This window comes from Chamaea fasciata, unplaced genomic scaffold (assembly GCF_029207755.1).
Source record: "Chamaea fasciata isolate MVZ Bird 193981 ecotype frontalis unplaced genomic scaffold, bChaFas1.0.hap1 SCAF_1, whole genome shotgun sequence".
Lineage (NCBI taxonomy): Eukaryota > Metazoa > Chordata > Aves > Passeriformes > Sylviidae > Chamaea > Chamaea fasciata.
Genome location: NW_027094086.1, coordinates 17848879 through 17869965, shown reverse-complemented (window position 1 = coordinate 17869965; position 21087 = coordinate 17848879). Strand labels below are relative to the sequence as shown.

General features: G+C 43.0%; 1 protein-coding gene across 1 annotated transcript in view; it reads right to left on the bottom strand.

Annotated features, from left to right (window-relative positions):
- Positions 1-883: 883 nt before the first annotated feature.
- The window catches only part of SYBU (syntabulin), a 39973-nt gene continuing 19769 nt past the window's right edge, over positions 884-21087 (bottom strand). Inside the window, exons 4-7 of the mRNA XM_066177285.1 lie at positions 7750-7852; positions 5191-5394; positions 4099-4248; positions 884-2914 (exon numbers count right to left, since the gene is read on the bottom strand). Of these exons, the coding sequence (XP_066033382.1) occupies positions 1816-2914; positions 4099-4248; positions 5191-5394; positions 7750-7852 (1556 nt within the window). The 3' untranslated portion in view covers positions 884-1815. The remainder of the gene's footprint in view (positions 2915-4098; positions 4249-5190; positions 5395-7749; positions 7853-21087) is intronic.

The window sequence follows — 21087 nt, the reverse complement described above, 5'->3', positions numbered from 1 at the left end:
TTATGGCAATGCAAGCAAGATGCTCTCATGTCCATCTCTGTTAGATGAGGATTATATTACTTCAAGTTATCTGTTAGTTTTCTTCCTTAATGTAATGCTTAACGAGGCCTCTAGAATCTTTACTGCAAACGCAAGGTAATTCCCAGATATCACAGGGACATGAAAAGGTGTGTGAGTCACCTCTGTAAGAGCTATCATCCTCTTGAGTGTTGCAAATGCTCCCCACACATGCCCAATTATACTCCTTTGTGGATTACTCATAACTTCCTTCCCAAAAGCTGCAGAGCAATACATGGCACTGTCAGGCTTCCCTGGATCTCTTCTTCTCTGAGTCACACAAGGAAATAGTACACTTGTTTTGCTGAAGGGGGAAACAGGAGGCCAGTGAGGTTTAAATGGTCAGAGATGGTGTTAAAAGCTTGGGTGGAGCCAGACAACCCCACTGTTTCACCTGTTAAGGTAGCATTGCTGTCCTCTGATCTATCCACAGAGCTTAGGTTTTGGACATGGAGAATTCATGTTCTGCTGGTCACAGTGTGCATGCACATCAAGACCACGACTGTCAGATGGGTTAAATGCCAGAAAGACTGATACTGTTCTGGGATTGCAGTGCTGAGGAGTTACAGGTTTCCAGATGATTGCATTGGGTTAAAGATTAGGTCACTTGCATTTGTGAATGTAGTGTGAGGCAGCAAAGCAGGTTGTGTATGCAGCTGCAGCCCAGCTGGAGCCTTTAATCAGCCTGGTGAGTGCTTATACTTGGAACTGTACTCAGGTTTTCTCAGTCTAACACAGTACCTCCCCTAGCTTGGCAGCTCAGCTGGAACGGGCTATTTTTTTATACTTTTTTACAATAAAAACACTCACACGTTTGACATGTCTATCATGCTTTACTGAACTTGTGATTATAAAGGTAATTTACAATAAAGCAATTAAATAAACAATAAGTTAAAACACAATACATTTATACATAGTATTTCAAAGGGCTCAAAAGACTATTGGATCCAATACATAAAGACTTTAAAACAACATTAAGAGTCAAAGTGTATCCACGCCTATACTTACCATTGTAACAAGTGTTAAAGACTCCCAACAATTTTTGGTTACAGTCCCTGTATATGCACAAGACCAGTGAAATGCTCAAGCAATTGCACAATTGAGAAGAGCACTACATGAGACAGGCACGAACAATGTGCTGGAAGCTGCCTGGGGAATACAGGTTTTACCTCTAAATTGAATTGACACTTGGGACAACAAATGGAAAGCGCTAGCATGCTTTCTGGAGCACAGGTGTGATACCCTAAGGGAAGGTTAGTGCTGTCTAGAGAAATACTCCACCATTCTCCGGCCATTTGTTCCCTCATGCATCTCACACTACCTTTGAGCCAGTGCAAAGTGCTTGTACATTTGCTCAGTGAACCATCTAGGGAGAGTGACTGAACTTAATCCTAGCTCAGCAGTGGAACAGGAAAGAGCATTGGGCTCGAATTCCTGATTCCCCTGGTTATGTTCACTGTGCAGATGTGCTGGCACCAGAATGTCACCAGCAAAGGGGAGGGACGTGGTGCCTGTGAGCAGGAGGACTATTTCTGTAAGCAGCAGTACTGTTAAAACATCTTGTGGAAGTATGAGGTTTAGCTTATATATTTTTTTATTTTGAAACAAAGAACACGTTTTTGAATGGATTTATAGTGCAAATCAAATAGTCAAAAGCAAATTATGGACTCTGCCAGAATATACAGTAACCTTTTATGATCTATCTCATTCCTCTTTCTCTCTGCCTCAGCCAGCTGGTGCCCAGGGGCAGAGTAGACTTTAGGTTTTGATACTGAAGGGTGTTCGGCGTAAAGAGTGCAGGGCCACCAGGCAGCAACCACGAAGCAATGCTCCAATATTGTAAATAGGATCTGTTCCTCCTCTCTGAGTACTCAAAGCCCACACAATAGTTGGTACAACAGGGGCTGCTACAGCCAGAAGATCCCCGAGGAGACTGCTGCTCCAGTATCTCCTCTTTATTCCTGTATTAACATACTCAAAGGCTTCATCATCATGAGTTTCTGTAAAATCAAGTTCTTTCATGAAACGGTTTTCATTAACTCTGTGCTCCACCTTCCTGCATGGAGACTCCATAGGAGACAAAAGGATGGCAGAATTGGGATCACTTGGAGTTAAGTCCACTATGATACCAGAATCACTGAAACTTCCAAGAGAAAATTCACCCAATTCCTTCAGTGAAGAAGGTGGGCTTAGAGGACAGGTGTCTTGAGCTCTGAAGATGTTTTGAATGAGCTGCTCCACATCTAAGCTATATGGCACCACATCAGTCTGGATGGCCTGTTCCACCGTCATGTTGCTTTTTTCTTCCTCCTGGAAGTAAGTTAGTTTTCCATCCAGAATGATTTCAAGCATCTCTTTATTTACAGCAGCACTGAAGGGAGCTGGATCACTCAACTCAGGGGTTGTGATGGTCAAACTCCCTCCAGATGCGTCAGTCACGTTAGCTGTGTCCTCACAAAGAAGCAGATCACTGTCTGCCACCTCCTCCAGACCTTGGTCCTCTGTGATGGGGCTGTCTGGTGGGGTGGCACACAATGCTAAGAGCTTCCCCTCTGAGTCGCTCGTGTATTCCAGGCACTGCTCATCCCTCCCAGAGTGGTTCTGAGCCATCTCCATGCTCTGCAGCAAAGATTCCAGTTTCTTGTTTTGAATGTTTATGTCTATGAAGTATTTCTGAATTTTTTTGTCCTTCTCAGCCAAGCTGTTTTTCATGCTTTCAATAACCTGCTTAAGTTGTTTAATTTCGCTTCTTGCTTCCTTTAAGGCCAACTCTGCCTCCACACGATTGCACTCTTCTTCAATCCAGTCTTCCCTCATCCGTCCCAGCTGAGCTTTAAGCTCTTCTATTTCTGTTTCCCTGTAGTAAAATAAAAATGATATAACACTTCTGCTGACTGCTCAGTTAAAGTCAACATGAGGCCCCACCACACAGCTATGGCTCTGCTGCTGAGATGCTCCAAGAAGGAAGCAGATTTCTCCAGGTGCCATTTGTGGCCATCTCTGAGCGAGCCAAGATATGCCAGCTGATTGCTAATGGGAGTCACTGACCTCCTCGCAAAACCAGCAGCCTTGTGGGCTGTGCCATGATCCTGGACAATTTGAGGCACAAGTGGTGACCTCTAGGTCAGGTCTAACCAGTTTAGTGCTTAAAATCTCCCCTACTGCCTCACCCTGGAGGAAATGGGAAGCAGCTGCCTGCTAGCAGCTCGTCGTGTACTGCCAGAGCCAATGCTGGCCTCAGGCAGCCAGGGAGCTTCGGTCTGCAGGTACAGGGCTGGCTTTCCCCGGCAGGGAGCCAGAGGCTGCTGCAAGCACATGGGGAGCAAGTGGGGGAGAGGGGACTCCTATGCCAGTTCCAGGCCTTGCAGATGCAGAGGAAGAGGACAGGGTCCCCTGAACTCTGTCTGGGCTCCATTCAGACAACCCTTTGTGCCCCCTTGGGTTGTCTGTGCTGGAGATCCTGCTCTCAGAAGTGCAGTAATGAGACCAAAATGTCTCATTTTGGTAAATGAGACATTGTTGCTGCATAATGCGTGTTGTCCCTTCTTTTCTCAGCATCCATACAAAGGGCTATTGTGAAAAATTCAGTATATAAGTGACAAAACTACAAATGGGCAGAGTGGTTTGGGTATGAACTTTTCTTTCACTGAGAAGATGGGGGACATTTGCAGTCCTACTTCACTGAGAGAGGTAGAACAGGACACTAAGGTAATACATGCTGGCACGTAGAAACTGTTCTATGTATAAAAGGTCTCAATCTAAATCAGACTTGTAAAATGTTGTCCCTTTAAAGTATTCTATTGTGAAAGTTCCAAAAAGGAAAAAAAGACAGCTATATTTATAAATAAACTCAGTGTTTTGCATCCCCTTAGTACACTCTGAAACCTGAAAGACTGAAAATAATCTAATCAGACTAATTAAGTATTTCAAATTTCTTAATGGAAACTTTATTGATCAAGAAATGAGTAAAACCACTCAGGATTCCCACCCCTAAATGTTCCCAAATAAATATTTCTTACTGATTTCTGAAGTGAGGTTTACCTTTCTTTAAGTTTGCTTTCAGATTCCTTCAGCTTGGTTTTCAAATGCCGTACTGCCACTTCTTTCTGCTGCAGAGGAGTCAAATACTGCTCTGGATTTTGTGGCTTAACGCTGTGATTGTCACCACAAGAATTGTATCTCCCTGATCGCCTGAAAAAACCCGAAACAAACCATCACAGAACAACAGAACAGAAGGTCTTAAATCCTGACAGAATGAAAAACATCCCACTGACTGATAAATGCAAAGCTTGACTCATCTGGGGCTCCTCAGCATCCACACAAGTTACTTCATCTTGCAAATCAAAGTACTTGAAACAGCTGATTTGTAGTTACAGTGAAAAATTTACTATTTATTGTACTTGGCTTCAGTGTCATTATATCAAATGAGACTTTAACTTTAAAATACCTGGCCATCCCCTCACCCCAAATGGGTGGTGTGCCCAAGAGCAGGCAGGGCAAGGGCACTCATCCACAGCCCAAGGACTGAGTTCAGCTCCACACAGGAGTTATAAAGCTGAGCACACTGAAATCTACACCCATCTTGTCTAGCTTTGGGTGTGTATCTTACATGCTTGGCTGCCAAGTTGTCTGGGAGAGGGCAACCGCAGCAGCACGGTGGCTATTTCTTCTCTGCAACATGTGTCACAGGCTCTGGCAGGTATCTGTGTTCTTTCCTGCACAGGAAACTGCACTCCTCAGGGAGGTGCCCAAGGCTAGGCAGGGTGAATTTTCACCCAAGTGTATCATGTTTCCTACACTACCCCACCCAACTCTCTTCAAAGTTTAAACCCTACAACAAACAAACCAGTGCATCCTCATGACAACTGATGGCATGAAAATGCACAAAAATAGTCTGCCTTGGAGTGAAAACCAACTGCAAAGGACTTTGACTGAAACTTGAATTTTACTGTGCTGAAACAAAGCTTTTACATGGTATGGAGAACCATGCTGACTGTTAAGTCACCTATACAAGGCATCACAACTGTGGTGAGGAGCAAGATGACCTGCAGGGCAACTCCTACAGCTGATCCCACACTACAATGCAGAGAGGGTCAATGTACCCAGCACCAGGAGGCTGAAACACAGACTTGCCTCATCACTGGACTGCTATCACTTCCTTTGTATGAGCCCGAATTGCTGCTGCTGGCTGAAGAAGCCCTGTAACTCTGATGGATATTAGCAGGACTCAGATGGTTTTTGCACAGTGTTGATGAAGCATCCTTTCCATGTGAAGCAGGTGGACTGCCTCCAGACTTGTAGGATAAGGACCCATTATTCCGACCATAAGGACCACGACTGGAGAAGAACCAAAATGGTGAAAGCATTATTCTCATCACACAACCCATTATGTGTCTTATTTTACACACAAAGTTCTCTAAACACTAAACCAGAGAGATAACTGTGAGTGACTGGAAAAAAAATAAAGTTCTGACATGATCAGCCACTGCATGTTCTTTCACAGGGGGCTCTCAGTCTGAATTACGTGTTCTAAGGCAATCTCAGCCATTTTACATCTCTCTGTGGACAGCACAGTTCCCAGTGACTCCATCAGATCATCCACGTTCCCTGAATCTTTGACTCTGTTAAGTAATGAGAGGCCTGTGGTCTGGACTAATGCCAAAAGAACCACACTTCAGCTTTCCCTGGCCAGGCCTGCAGAATGGTGCCTGTGCATGGAGAGCTGCTCTAAGACTGCTTTCATGCTCCTCGGCAAGCAGCCTGAGGGATCACAGTGTGCAGTGAAAACAGATTTTGTTTGGGCCACTGTTCTTTTCTGCCTTTGGCATACTGGGCGCTTCATCTGTCATGGTCAGCTATTCATTCACTTCGATACAGTTTGAACCCCATGGAGAGCAGGCTGAAATAGTATTAAAAGAGAAAAAGGAAAGCACAGTCTTTTCCTTTTTTCTCCCACTTTTTCTCATACATATTTACCTTTCTTTTCCCATTCTTTATTAAAGAATCTGTCAACTGTGTGTGCTTGAAAGCAATTGGTACACTCCCTGCCTGACAGCTGCCCAAGGGCTGGAGTGCTCTGAGGCCAGCTTCCTGGGTTGTGTCCCTCTCCTGCTCACTTGGTTTGTCATCCTACACTACTACACTTCATTCACCCATCCAAGTTGTTCTTCTAAATGGTAATGAAAGGGCAGGTTAAAAAACAATAAAATAAAAAACCCAAACAAAAAATACCACAAAAAGGCAAATCCCGCCAGCAGAAGAGAAGGCTTGAATATAAAAAAATCAAATACCACAGAACTATGAAGCAACATCTCTTCTTTAAATTGTTTCACTTGGTTTTTTCCCTTCTCTGCAAATGGAACAGTTTATAAGGAACAGATGGTTGAGTGGCTGCTGTGAACCTTCATCACACTGCTGCGGTTTGGGTGATTTTGTAATTATTTTACAATGAAGTACAGGACTGTGGTTTGTGACAACACTGAAGTGTTCCACAGCAAGTAAAGTCAAACAGTTAAAAAAGAACATATTGCAAAGGAGGTATCTCTTTCCACTTCATACAGTGTATCATCAACTCTGGTGTGTGGCAGAATTTGCAGACACTGTGCTTAACATAGCAGCGCATCTGAAGGAGCCTTATTACAGAGGACTTCTGTCCAACGCAGGATATCAATATGCTCTAGCCTAAAGTTATATTAAAAGCCACAGTAGTATAAGAAATGATACAGAATCTTACTGAAATTAAGGTGATTTTAGGGCTTCATATTATACTTAGTACCATTTTTTTTCCCACAGACAGTAAATTTGCTTGTTAGATGTAATCGAGAGGGAACTGGTGTTTATTTTTCTAACAGTCTCATGATACAGATAGGACAGAGCTTTCAAAGCCTCATTCTGGCGACCTCTGTACGCCGGGGCACATACGGACTTCAGGACGCCTGTGTGACTCAGGCACACGGGCATCCTGCTGCCGGCCCCAGCCCGCCCGCCAGCTCCTCCACAACGGGCAGGAAACCAGGAAATCAGTCCTGTCAATTTGAACTCCTTCCTCCTGCTCCACAAAATGTAACCAGCAGGGATTGCGTAGGCAGAACACAACGTGCACTGCTCCATCCCAATGCCCCTGTGTTCTCAAGCTGTCTGAATCTGCAATTCGCTTATGACAGGGAGAAATCTTACAGACATCTTTCATGAAAGGTTCATTTAGACAGATGACTATGATACAATTTTTTAAAAGAATTGCCTATTGGCTGGGCAAGGGTATTTCAGAAAAAAAAATCCAACACCATCAAAGGCAAAACTGTCTACTTCTTACATCAAAAAATAAGATCATGATCTGGAAAGGTGTAAGCTGAGCTGACAATTTATGACAGAGACAAAATAAAGTGTTAAGACCAAAAGGTTTAGGTTAACTGGTTAGAAATACTGCTGTTAACTAACATACCCAGCTCTCCCTCCACTCCAGCCAATGCCTGGATTGTATTTCCCATACTTGCCATGAATAAACAAAAAAACCCCGCAACAGCTGGCTGATCTGGCATACTGACAATTTTTGTGCACTGAAAACAGCATTTTTTTTCTTTCTTATATTGCTACCCAAGAGCCTCATGTTAACCCAATTGTTTTAAAATGCAAGACTTTACACAGTAGTCTGTCTTTGCACTAGCAATATTCAGGAAAAACTGCTTTGCTTACTTGCGAGAAAAAGAAGATCTCTTGCTTCCAGCAGCCGACATATGGACTTCAGGTGCTGAAATGCTGCCTGTGCTGCTTGAAGAGCTAAAATCGGCTTCACTGCCTGGAAAGGAAAAGGAAAGAGTGAAAACATGATGGAAATTGTAACTCAAAGATTGTTTTCAAAATAACAGTGAATCACAAGCATCCTTCCTTTGTCTGTTCTGGGTGCATTTCAGAAGTTGCATGGATTTTCAAACATCCCTGAGGACAAGAGCTGGATTTGTTCCAGATTTGCAACATTTCTTCAGAACTGGCACTTCAACAAGAGCAGAAAAAACATTTGGACACAAAACCTTCACACTACAGAAGCCATTTTAGGTCTCAGACAGGAACACTTGTTGTGACAACCTGTTTGCTCTCTCACAGCCATAGATAGATGAATGAGGCTGCTCACATGGCTCCTTCAGGAGCACAGTGATTAGGAACACATCACTGTAACTGGATAGTTCTATGCCTTAAACCATGCAGAAACACTGCTTGCTGCTTCTGGTTTGTTCTCTGAGACAACATAAATGTACATATATATCAGTATAACCCTGTACATGCTAACGGTATATCTATATATTTATCTACATGCATATGCAGGTTTTCATGTGGTACAGAAGCACAGTGAGGTAGTTCTAACAACCTTAAAATAATCCAGTAATCACGTGTAGGTCTCAAGTGCTTCTCGGGTACCAAGTCATCTGTCTGATTACTGATTTTCTATTGATCACAGCTTTTATTTCACAAGCTCCGGCATACACAAGGAAAACTGCTCTCATTTTGCTAAGGTCAGTAGTAGATAGATGTACTAAGAAAGTCTTATCCTCTGGAAAAAAAGACCACACCAAAGCTGTTGGTTTTTTTCCAATTTGTCAGTCCAACAGCAAATGTTCTATGCAATACTCAGGTTGCATACTGTGGAGCTACAATAATGAATGATGACTTTAGCTGAGGGGATGGAAATAACTCTCCAACATCCTTTAAGCAGCTGACCAAGGGGAGCATTTCTCACCCGAGAATTTCTGGGTGTCATCCCATGGATAGACGTCCCCAAGCCAGCTGCTGCAAACTTGCCATTTTTGCTATCTTTTCCACACACAGGAGATGCAGCTGCAGCCACCATCATCCTCCTGTTGCAGCTATATCTTCTAGTCCTCAATATCTCTAAAATTCTTCACAGAGCTGATGGTGAAGGGCACATCTTTCACCCTGAATACCTGAGACTGGGAAAAGGCTTTGTCAGAGCCTGGCTTCACAGCCTTAAAGAGGCTGAGACAGCCAGCAACCATTCTTACCAGCTGGCAACACTCAGCAACTGGCTTTAGGCTAAGGTGTGATTGGATTTAACCCAATACTTTCCCTACCTCATGACATCTGAGACCAGCCTCCATTTCTCTGTATCTCTGCATCAGTCCATCCCAGGATATTCCTCAGCCCAATTTCAAAGTGCTCAGATACAAAGCTTAGCTCTTCAAAAGGGGATCCCAGGGACCCAGCTCTAGCACCTCTAACCAGCTCCATACCCAGTACAACATCCCTGAGAATCAGACCCAAGCCACCACAGCCATAACAAGATCAGAGCTGCATGCAAATTTGCAAGGGAAGGGAAGGAAAGCAGAAAGCCACTTGGTTTCAGAGTATTTATATCATGTTTACAGATGTAAATGTGAGTGACCCTCTCCTTGGGGAAGCAAAATGATCATGAGATATGACGTTCAAAGATGCAACAGAGTTTTCCTGACAAACAAAATATCCGCATCTACAAGAATAACGTACACTCCAAATAATCTCTGGGTATCACACTACACCCAAAACAACTTTTCTGAACAAGACCTAAACAGGAAAACACATCACACAGATGTCATACCTTTGGTGTTCGGGTTCCCAAAACATTCCTGTGTTTGCAAGACACCAGCAGCTTTCCCAAGGCGAGTCTTGGCTGTGGCACAGAGAGCAGGAGCCCTAGCCAAGGCTCATCTCTGGGTAAGCAGATCATACCATAATCAGATCTCGCTATCGAAAGCATTGCCAACTAGCAAGGCTTAACAATTGCCTCTCCCTGACCTGCCTGGCTTGGAGCACCAAGAGCTGCAGGGCTGGGCACTGCTGGTAAGAGCCAGCGGAGCCTGAAAACACAACCCCACCATCAGCAGAGCTTTCTGAAAGACTGAACTGCATCTGAGACCAGGAACCGTGTCTGCAAAGCATGAACTAACCTTTCTGGCCCCAGTTCTAATAACAGCTACACACAAGCTTAACACTTAGCACAGGAGACTACTTATGTTTAAAATTAGGCATGTGGCTATTTATAGGATCTTTGAGAACATTTTATAAGTTAAAGGGGTCACTGCTAGTAATGGTTCCAAGTGCATAAACGCTGTTTAAACCAGTTTTGTGTGTAGCAGAGCTTGACAGCAATATTATTAGGAGACTTTAAAAAACATCTTCTATTTGGTAGACATCTCTGAGCAAAAAACCATGGCATCTATCCATAAAATATCCATTGCAACATATTCTCCTGGGTAGGCGTGACTTCTGTCTTACAAATATCTTAACAAAACATGAAACTCCTTGTCTAGCAGCAGTGCAAGCAGGAGCTGAACACGGCTTCTCATTCTCCTAATGCCATTCTCCAGGCTGACAGCTTCCTAAGGATGCCTGTTGACTATTTTTGTCACTGTGACTATGTAATGACAAAAGCTCACACATGTAAGCCCTAGAACAGCCCATTAATTTAGTGCTAACTGTGAAAGAGATTGACATTTCTCAACTCCGCATTACTTTGTCCTAACTGGCTGTAACATTTGTTTAGCTTCAATCAGACTCTTTCCTCTTAAAAGGACTGTCTTACTAACCCCTTCCTGCAAAAGATGCTACACGTTGAGTCACCAGCTTCAGCAGCATGTCATTTGGAATTCACTCATGCATATTCCTCCACGCCGCAGCAATCAGTGTCGCAGCCCCTGGAGCCAGTCTGGTGTCCGTGCTGGGGAGCCCGTCCTGCGGCCTTCCCCCGCCCTGCAGCGGGCTCCGAGCAGCACGCCCACGCCATGGCAGCAGAGCTCTGCACCGCGCTGTGCAATGGGAGGAACAGCACAGGGATGGCCAACGAAGTACCGTCACATTTTCCAGGGTTGCTCTTTGCCGGGAATGGGTATCTGAGAAGCAAGAGTGAAATTCTGCAGAGCCCAGTGCTGTCCCCGCACTTTAGCGGGCTGCGGCACCGAGCTGAGAGCGCTCTGCAGGCAGCATCACGCTCTGTGCTGCCTTTTCGCCTCCTTGACGCCCTGACAGCATCGCGACAGTCACTGGCTCGGCAGATACCGAGGGACGACATGGGAGCCCGTGCCAGCTGCTGCGCGCCTGTGACGAGCCGTGCGGGCAGCGCAGCCCGGGCAGAGGCACACAGGGTGACCGTGGGGCATCTGCCACCACAGCTCGGGGTGCTCACACTCATCTGTCGCAGCACGGGGATCAACTGGGACACTCCTACGAATGTCTCAAGGGCAGGTTTCCCATCCTGCATATGATGCAACTGCAGATTTGGGGGCGGGATTGAGGAGCGGGAGAAGAAGCCGCCTGTGCCAGGGCCGGTACGCCTCCAGCAGGCAGCAGCGCGTGTTTATCCCAGCGGCGCAAGGCATATCCCAGGCACCGCGCCCACGTTCTGCTGTGGACAAGGCTCACCTTTAACCCTGCCTGCCTCAGCCATGGTGCCCGGCCAACAGCAGCACACACACTGCACTCACTCCTCTTACAGGGAGAACAGGTACTGGGGCCACCAGGTATATAAACCACAGAGCTCAGCTATCCTTTGACTCCATAAACATGACCTCTTTATAGATGTACCAGCCTTGAAGTAGGTTTTGCATATAGCCAGTGAAACAGAGCTGTAAATAAAACAGTGCTGACAGAAACAGCTTGTCCTCAAAATGTAAAGCACTTAAATTTGCTGAGCTTTCTTGCTTTCAAAAGCACTCTGTTATACAGCAAAGTGATGAAAATACGCATACATATTAACCACTTTGGTGAAGCTACTTGAGGAGTAAGTAGTGTGCTGTCTCTCTAGACAGCTTGATTTAGAGACCCCAGGGGTAGAGTTTGGGCCTGACTGTGTAAAAAAAATATCCAGCAAAGTCATTAGAAGCAGCTGGAAAAGTAGAGAGAATTCAGTTGTAATGCCCATGAATGAAAGGACCTGTATTTTCAAGAGATTTGGTTCAATTTGTCTTGAGAGCTTTAACTCACATCTACATCTCTAGTCCCAATATTGCTCAGCATAAGCAGTGTATTTCCAGGAAGCACTAGTGCTGCTTTTATTTTTCTATTTAATATGGGGTAGTTCCTGCAAGATAGATTTTGTACACCACCACAAACAACCTAGGAAAGAAAGCCACACTGCTCACATGCATTGACAAATGAAAAAAAAAAAAAAGCTGCAAAGAAGCAATGAAATCTTGCTTTAACATTCCAGGCTTTTCTTCGGATAACACCCTTAAAAATGATGTTTTGAAGGCAAAGTCTCTTAGTGGGAAATGTGCTGAATTCAAAGTGTCGAGACCATAGATGACAGTGGGTTTTGGTTTTAGTTCCTGGTCTTTGGCTTATTACTTATTTGATTTAGGAGTATTGTGTGAGAGACTCTTATTTTGGACTTAAGTATTACATTTCACACTGAGCAGTAACTAGGTAAAAGCAGGTATAACCTTGAGAGCAAGGAACAGGTCACAGCTCTCCTCCATGTGGACTGCTGTAATCTTTGGGTGACAGAAGCTGCTCCTACATGCTCTGTCTCTGCCTGTGTCACTCTTTCCACTACAATGAAGTATAAGATCAGGGGAGGAAGCTGAGGATGCCCACTAGGTTGCACTGGTTCAGGAACTCTTAGGAGAAATGTAGATTTGGGCTCCTTTGATCTAAAGAGGGCACTGGACTTAGACCTGTTCCTCAAGCTCTAACTACTCAGGTGTGACACAGCACAGGTGCGACTGGTAGCACTAGCACTGCCCATTTTTCAGAGGAATGAAACCTGCTGGAAGCCTGCACTCGCAGAGGTGGTCTGGCCCTGGTATGGAGGTTCACAGTGAACCCAAGGCATGCATGTGGGCACACCCAGGACTACAGGCATGAAACAGGGGAGAGAGGCAGGTGACTAAGTCTGGGAGATGGGGACTTCTCTCTGGCATCTCCCATGGGCATATTTGGCAAGGTCTCTGCTGTGAATCTTGGATTTTAGTACCTAATCACCCCTCTGGTTTTATATGAGGTTTAGTCATCGAACTCACATTTGTGAACTGTGCTCCACAAAAGCAAGAAACTGGGTACAGCAGTGTCTGGCATCCTCAATCCTAAGCCTACCAACAGGCATCTCTTCCCTATCTCACTGCACTGGACAATGAATGAAGCCATCACTCCCCACTCTTGGGTGAACATCCGTCCAACTGCTCGACAGTACTCTCTCAGCAGACAGATCCGTGGTCACATTTCAGCTCAGTGCTTGGCCCAGTAACAGCTGGGAACTCGGGCAGCTGGCAGAGACACAGTCAGAGGGGATGTGGAGCAAAATTTTGGGTGTGGGTCTCCATAAATTGTTCAAACATGTTGGGCAAGAAGACTTCCAGTCAAAACCAGACAGACTTTTGGGAAGGACTGCAACACAGATCCTGCTTCCCTGTGTTTGGATCTAAATGCAATTTTACAAATTATTATTTATCCTGATTTTTGCTCATTTTTCTTGCTTATTCTTTTTGCTTTGAAAGAGGGATTGTTATCAAATAATTAATCTCATTAAACAGTTTTCTGATCTAAGTACTATAGTTTTAGTAGTAATCTGAACCACACTAATGCAAATTATAAGCATTGCAGATCTCAACATGAATACATAATGTGACTTATGTATTCTGTGAAACCACAATCAATCAAGCTCTTCTCTCAAAACACAGTCACTACAAAATAATTACTGACATTGGCTGAGAGCCATCATGCATATTCTGCATATCACTATGATCTGGGCTTGTGTTTTACTTAATTGTTTCTAATTCACTGATTTGTAGAGAAGCCAAAAGCGGATGTTTGAATAGACAAAGAGCATTACAAGTTGGAGTTTTTTGCTGCTTTATGTATTTTTAAGGATATTTGTCATACAGAAGTCAGCCTGATCTCATTTTTTTTTTTTTTTGTGCGTCTATATGGAGCTTGAGTCATTCTAACACCACCTTAAAAATGACTCCCATAATTTCACTCTTCTCAGCCTGAAGTGACCTTTGTCAGGGGGAACATATGCTCATGGAGCAGAAGGGAACAGTCTGGGGAACTTATCTTCATGTTCAAACAAAAAGGCTCTTTGTTATCAGAGACAGAAGGATGCTGCTTTCCTACATCAACCTCAATACAAACATTGAGACTAAAAAATACACTGAGATTTTTTGATACACTGTATCAAAAAACACAGAGCTGTAGAACATAATGCTAACTTGCACCTGAGAGTGTTAAAAATTATATCTTTAATCCACCTATGGACAAGTATTTTTTATAAGCAACCATGCAGTATCACCTCAGGGGATTTTTTTTTTAATGTACCAGGCAGTACAATTTGGTCTGTTTGAAGGGAAATGGATAGGCTGGTCAGAAGTATTTTTAGGAACTGGAAAATGTCATCTTTGGCATGGATAACTTAGCAGTACACAGAGAGGCAGCAAACTTCATCACAGACTGGGAAAAGATCCCAGCCCTCCCGTCACATTGGTGGCAGAAGTTTAATAAAGGGCTTTCAGAGGCCCCTTCAACAAATCTCCTAAATCTGGTTCCAGTGTGCAAGGAGGACAGAAGCTGTCTGGGGCACAGCAAGGAGCTGCACAGGCCCATGGGCATAGTGTATCTGCAAGTGCATGAAATTGCATGCAAAACCTAATTCAGGTTTTGCAGTCATCCTTAATGTAAGACATATGGTTTCATTATAATGTGCATAAAACATTTTAAATCAGTTTGACATGTTTTCAACGGGCAAGGGAAAAATACTGGAAGGAGAAACATATCTGGGAGGTAACGGATGAAACTACTATGCAATCCCAGAATGAAAAGCAAAAGTTGTTGTAAGCTAAAAAAATATTTACTGTAACACACGTTGAAATTAATACAAAAAAAACCTAATGAAGTTCAAGTGCCATCTGTTGAAAAAAACAACAAAACCTTACCCAGTTGGTGGCATAAACTATATTTTTTACAGTAACAAATCCAAGGTAGGTCTGAGCCAATGCATTTCAGGTTGTGATTGCCATAATTTTCTGCTTTTTTCACTCATATTGTTAAGAAGCAAAAATGACAGGCAAGAAGCCTGTGTTTATTCAGCTTATTAATCCTTGCAGGTTTGTGGTCAAGTTGTATTCCACCAGCTCTAGCAAACAGACACATCTTGCCCAGCTTTCAAAAGTGAACAGCTTCCTATTATTTACAGAATCTAAGAAGGGTGGAACACTGACCTGTAATGAAGTCCTTCAGCATGGAAGCAAAACAATGTAATACCAATAAAATATGAAACAAACCTGGTACCATTTTCATTTCTTTGAAATATATTTAATGTAATGGTGTATATAAAGTACACTATTATAAAGCAGGTTTGCTATTTTTTTATGCCACATTAAAGGCAGTAAGTTTCAGACTCCTTGGGAAAGCGATGTCCACCTTGCAGTGGCTGGAGGCTGAATGTACAAAATGAGGCCAGGTCTCCAGCTCCTGGGGGAGTTGTGGCAATTTTGGAACTGGTGCTCTTCTCTCCCTAATTGCCATCTCAACTTGGAACCACCTCCCACCAGTCTCATTCAGCAAAGCTTCTTAGCTCTGCCAAACCCTTGTTTCTGTGCATGCCTAGAGGCAGGTCACCTTAAAAAGTGATGAACAGTTCGTGCCTCTTTCGAAAGACCTGGGTGAGTGTTTCATAGTATACCACATAAATCAGGATCCACACAAAAAAAGCCCAATGTCAGCTCTTTCATGCTGTCTGCTTTACTGGAGAAAGAAAGGCTCCACCTGGGATTCTTAGGGCCAGGCTTAGCTTTGAACTGGGAGAAGGCTGCACATGATCTCCCCATCACGCCCCCAGGAACACGGCATCCGGCAATAAGAACTTGATAAAGAGATGAGGTCCCATCCTTGCAGCTTGTCATGCTCTTCTCCAGCTCCTCCATAAAACCACCCAGTTTGGAATGCCTATCTTCATTAACCCCTGCTACACGGGTGAAATCCATACAGGCCTGAATTTCCCAAAGCTCCCACTTCCATCAGGTGACTTCATCTGGCACACAACACAGCTGAGAAAACTATTCTCTACAATCTAAAATTTTAGCAAAGTTGGGCAACTTTTATCTAGTTGTTCTGGTTGCTGGGTTTTATTCTATGCGTGTTGTGGTTTTGTTACTGGAACAGGGACTGGACACGCATTTTTCCTTTATCCTAGGCTCTTCCCAAGCTCAGAATTCTTAACTTCAAGGGAGAACCAAAACAGAGTGAAGACATCTAAAGAAGAGCTTCATCAGGATTTAGATATCTAGGTACATAAAAGCAAGTAAAATACCACTGCTTAAATAGACCAAATATTTAAAATGACACCATCTGCAAAGATCTGCTAAGTTGTTAATGCTTGACCTTCCACTTCTGAGCCCAGACACCACCCACTCACCAATGTCTGCACTCGATAGTGCGATCAAGTAAGTGAGATTTGCATGACTAAAATAAAGACACTGCCTTAGCTTTCCATTCCTATGAATAAATACAGATACATAAACACAAGGAATATATAGGTTTATCCATGCAATACTGCTTAAAAGTATTTGAAGTAATGACTCTGAGGGGAACAAATCTTCTGGGTAGTAATTTGGTCACCAAAAAAAACCAGATCAGAAAACACTGAAAATATTTATGATTTGAAGTCTAACATGGCCAGAAAAATGGAAAATCAGATTTTTCTATTTTTTGTTTGAAATAATGCTTTATGAAAACTAAAAAATGCCTTTCTTCTTTTAAAAATAGGGTAAAAAATAAAAACAAATCCCCCAAAATTCAAAATATATTAGACTGAATACAGCCTTTGTTCAGTTGGAAACAAAGATTTCCTTTAATGTTTTGATTTGGCAGCAACCCCCAAATCAATTGTTTGCATAGCTCTGATTTGAACATAGTAAGATGTCAGACAAAAAAGCAATAGGGGTGAAAAGAAAAATAGAAAAGGAAATAATCTATCAATTCCTGAGTAAACACTTCTCAGAAAGCACTTTAAATCCCATGATTCTCATTAAAAAGGCATTAATAACCTGGAGAAATTCCAAAAAAAGGTCAACAATAATGATAACAGCATTACAGGACACTGTTTATGAAGGGAGATTAGGGGAATGCAATTTGTTTATTCTAAGATAAAAATGCATACTGACAACACAGTTTATCACGGGAGGGGGAACACAGCTGGAAAACTGTTAAGAAAACTATGTAACAGCAACTCAGGGTTCTGGCTATGATGCATGTTATTTCATGAAGAATTACTTAAAATAAAAAATCACAGTGAGTGGGAGTTGTACACAGTAAAATGTATCTGGAATAGGTTCAGAATACTTTAACCAGGGAAAGCCAGGAAGCTGTTTTAAACATTGACGTAAATAATACAGATTGTAATTTAAAAGCAGAGGACAAAAAAAATTCCTAAGGGAAGATTCATAATGGACTTTTTCAAATGCACAGTATTCCATTCTGTGAAGTGGGCTGAAACCCACAGAAACAACCACAAGGCACAGAAAACTCACTGCAGAAAAAACACAAATTTCAAGGCATGTTTTATGTTGACCTCACGCACATTTTAAAACAAATACTTAAGAGTGTGCAGTGTGTTTAGCAATGGTTTCTCCTTTTTGGCTCAAATTCCACTCTGGATTAACAGAGGAGAAAAAAATCCAAACAAACCTGCTTGAATATACACAAAAAGAATTTTATTGTTTTTGCTAAAGATCACAGCTATTGCCATCTTCAATACCTACCTCTAAATCCCAGGGCCTTTCTTATGCCAGGCCCTCAGCTGTCTTTTCCCGATGCAAGAGCATGTCCCCACCAGGAGACCTTCACCTCTATCACAAGGCATTTGGATCTAAAAGATGTATTGTGTGGCAGGGATCCCATCCTGTGCAGCATCCCAGGCTGTCCCTGCAGAAGCCCCATATCCATGTCCCCTCCTCACTCTGATCTGCAGTCAGAGCAGTGGCTCTCTCGTGGACCAAGTGCAAGGGTAGGCTCGAGGCCACGGGCCATGATCTCCCTGGAACAGAGGCTGTCCCACTTTCTGTGTGTCTGGAGCAGCAGCGGCACAATTAATGGGCCAGCGAGAGGGAGACAGAGGAGTTAACATGTGCCTGCTGGGATCCCAGCACTGAACTCCCAGTAAAAGAGGAACTGAGTTAAAGTGGAACAGCATCCCTGGGAGCAGACACCCTGCATCCCCTCAGCCTGCCCAGGAGCTCCGTATTAGGGCACTCCTCTCCTCTGTGTTTAAGTCCATCCCTCAACACACACAAAGAGATCTAAATCTAAGTTTTTTTTTCCATTTACTGAACTAAGCAACAAGGACATCCTTTTATTTTTTTTTTTTTTTTTTAGTAAGGAAGGAGGTATGTAACTGCAGATTTTTGCCCAAGGTCCTGAACTGCAGGTGCCACCAGCCCAGAGCTGGACAGGTCACTGTGTAGAACAGGTGGGACTCAGGCTTCAGCTTTTACTTGCTAATTTCTCCTTTACAACTTGCTGGCTTCTTTTTTGAATCCTGTTTTTGCTGTGACATCTGGGCACTTCTTGCAACCTAAGAGCCTTCTGAACAAAGCAATATGTCCTGAGAGGCCATGGCCTACCCACTAATTGCCTATGTCTCTACTAAGCAACATCTAAAATAATTTTTAGAAGGGGTTGGATTATAAAATTTGTGACACAGAATTAAAAGATGTTTTTTCTATGCCACTTTAACAGGAATTTGTATATTTGTTTTAAATACTATGAAATGCTTCGAAGTTGAAGCACTACTTGTAGCTTTTATTTTGCTTATTCAAGTTTATAATATTTGGGTATTTGAACATATTCTTCCACATCACTCCAAGCAAATTTGTTTAAAAGTTTAAATCTAAAATACATTTAAATCTAAACTTAAAACCTACTTCTTTGCTAATAATTTTTATCTACCTATCTAAGCATTTTTGCTTAAAATATTTATATTCTGGTTATATTCCAGTATTTTTTTCAGAAGTTAAAGAGCACTTATTTCACTTCAGTTAAGTTAGCTTTAGAACTTCAGTTAGTCCTAAAAATATTTTATTTCTGTGAATGCATAGTGCAAAATGGGATTCAGAATCTCCCTTTGCAATGTTAGGCAGCCTGGGCAGCAGTCAGTCCTCACAAAGTGAACAAATGCAGAGTGCCTAAGCTTATCAGGGATAAACAGAAGAGGAAAAAGCATCTAATTAGAGCTCCTTGAAGGTCCATGTGTGCTTTTCAAGCACAAACTTTCTTCCACAACTGAATGTCTAAGAACTTCCCTTTCCATTAAAAAAGTGAAAGAAGTAAAAAAACGAAAGAAAATCCACAGAGACTGTGGTTGACTTCAGTAAGAGCCAACAGCAGAGGTGTCAGAGGCCTGATGAGGACAGGAGATGGAGGTAGGATTCATCTGACTAAACATGGAAGTCTCCCATGTCTGAGCCAACCTTGGTTCCACTCTCAGTCAGCATAACCAGTGAATGCTAAAGTAAATGCTTTAATATTTGGTCAGAAAGATCACACACCAGATACAGTGGGTTCATTTGTTTTACTTCCTTTAAAACAAAATAGGAGCTTAGTGCACTCATGGAGGCAAAGATAATTAATCCCTGGACTCTAAACTGGGAATTGAGGTCAGATAAATTGGGGACCATCTCTGCTCTATTAATGTTGGATGAAGACCATGAATTCACATATCCCTCACCTCCAAAATAGCTTATGTATCCCCTAGAAGGGAGATGGCAGGTTCACCTGTTAAAGCTGTTTCGTGTCCCTTAAGCAATGGAACCAGTCACTTGGACCAGAGAAAGAGAGTCAGACCCCATCTGCTACTGAAGGTTGTCTAAGGAGACAATTAGATTCAAATTTCACTTCTCAATCACAAAAGGCGAGGAATTCATGCCAGACAGAGGAGCTCCAAACAATGGGATCTACTGGCTGTGCTGGGTGTAGAATTAGAAGGAAATATTCAAAGGGGCCATAAGAATCTGGATATCCTGGAGTATGTGGGGCAGGCTGGGCTTTGTAAATGCCAGACCCTCAGCAGTACCACCCCCACCACCATCCCCCAAACCTCACAGGCTGGCCACCTTCCAGACCTTACTGACTGCTACAACCACGAAACCTCTGAAGGGTGATGTCCCTCTGGGCTCAACTCTGGAATACAAGCTCTGAGGATGGCATGGGTTGGAACCCAAACTGTCCTCCCTCCTGGAGGGTGAGATGTGCATGTGCATCTCCCCCAGAGCACACCCTGCTCCTCTGGGACCAGCAGAACCAAGGCCTTAATAACTCCCTGTGCTGGCAGGTGAGGCAAGCAAATCTGCACAGCTCCATAGCAACAGACATGAAATTAAAGCAGAAAAATACACAGGAGGACTCAGCACATACAGAATTATAATGCAGAAACATTTCTTTATTTAGAAAATCAGCAGTGGCTATTTTATGTGGGTGCAAGATGAAAGGTGAAGAGAAATAAAAAAGCAAAAGTAACTGAGGAAAATGAATTGGGTCAAAAATTGCCACAACTGTATTTGTTAGATTCTGTATTAGAAAAGGTCTTAGAAACTTTAGTGTCACAAATGAAATTATGAAATATACCTATTAGAAAGGGAGAAGAGTGCGACTGAAACTGTACAGAAAACAAATGTTGCACATGGTTGGATCTGAATGTCAGGATGGTTATAATGGCTGCTATCAAGTGTGGGATAGAAGTGAAGCATTCAAACCATGTGCTCATATCTGAGAAAGATGCCTCCTCCCTTTTTATTGCCAAGGTAATGTTTTAAAAAACAGACCAAAAGCCTTCCAGAAGCACAAGTAATTGACCACTGTGTCTCTGCTCTTTGCCAGACATCAAGTGGCTTAAAGATATAATGCTCAAGTTAAAGCCCTCCCCTCATCTGGTTTAAGTTACTCAGGGAACCTTGGCTTTTGCTCTTCCCCTTTTCACTTGCAGCTTCCTCTGTACCTGTCAGAGAATCTATGCTCTACACTTACCAATAAACACTGTCAGATCAAGAGATTCCTTGT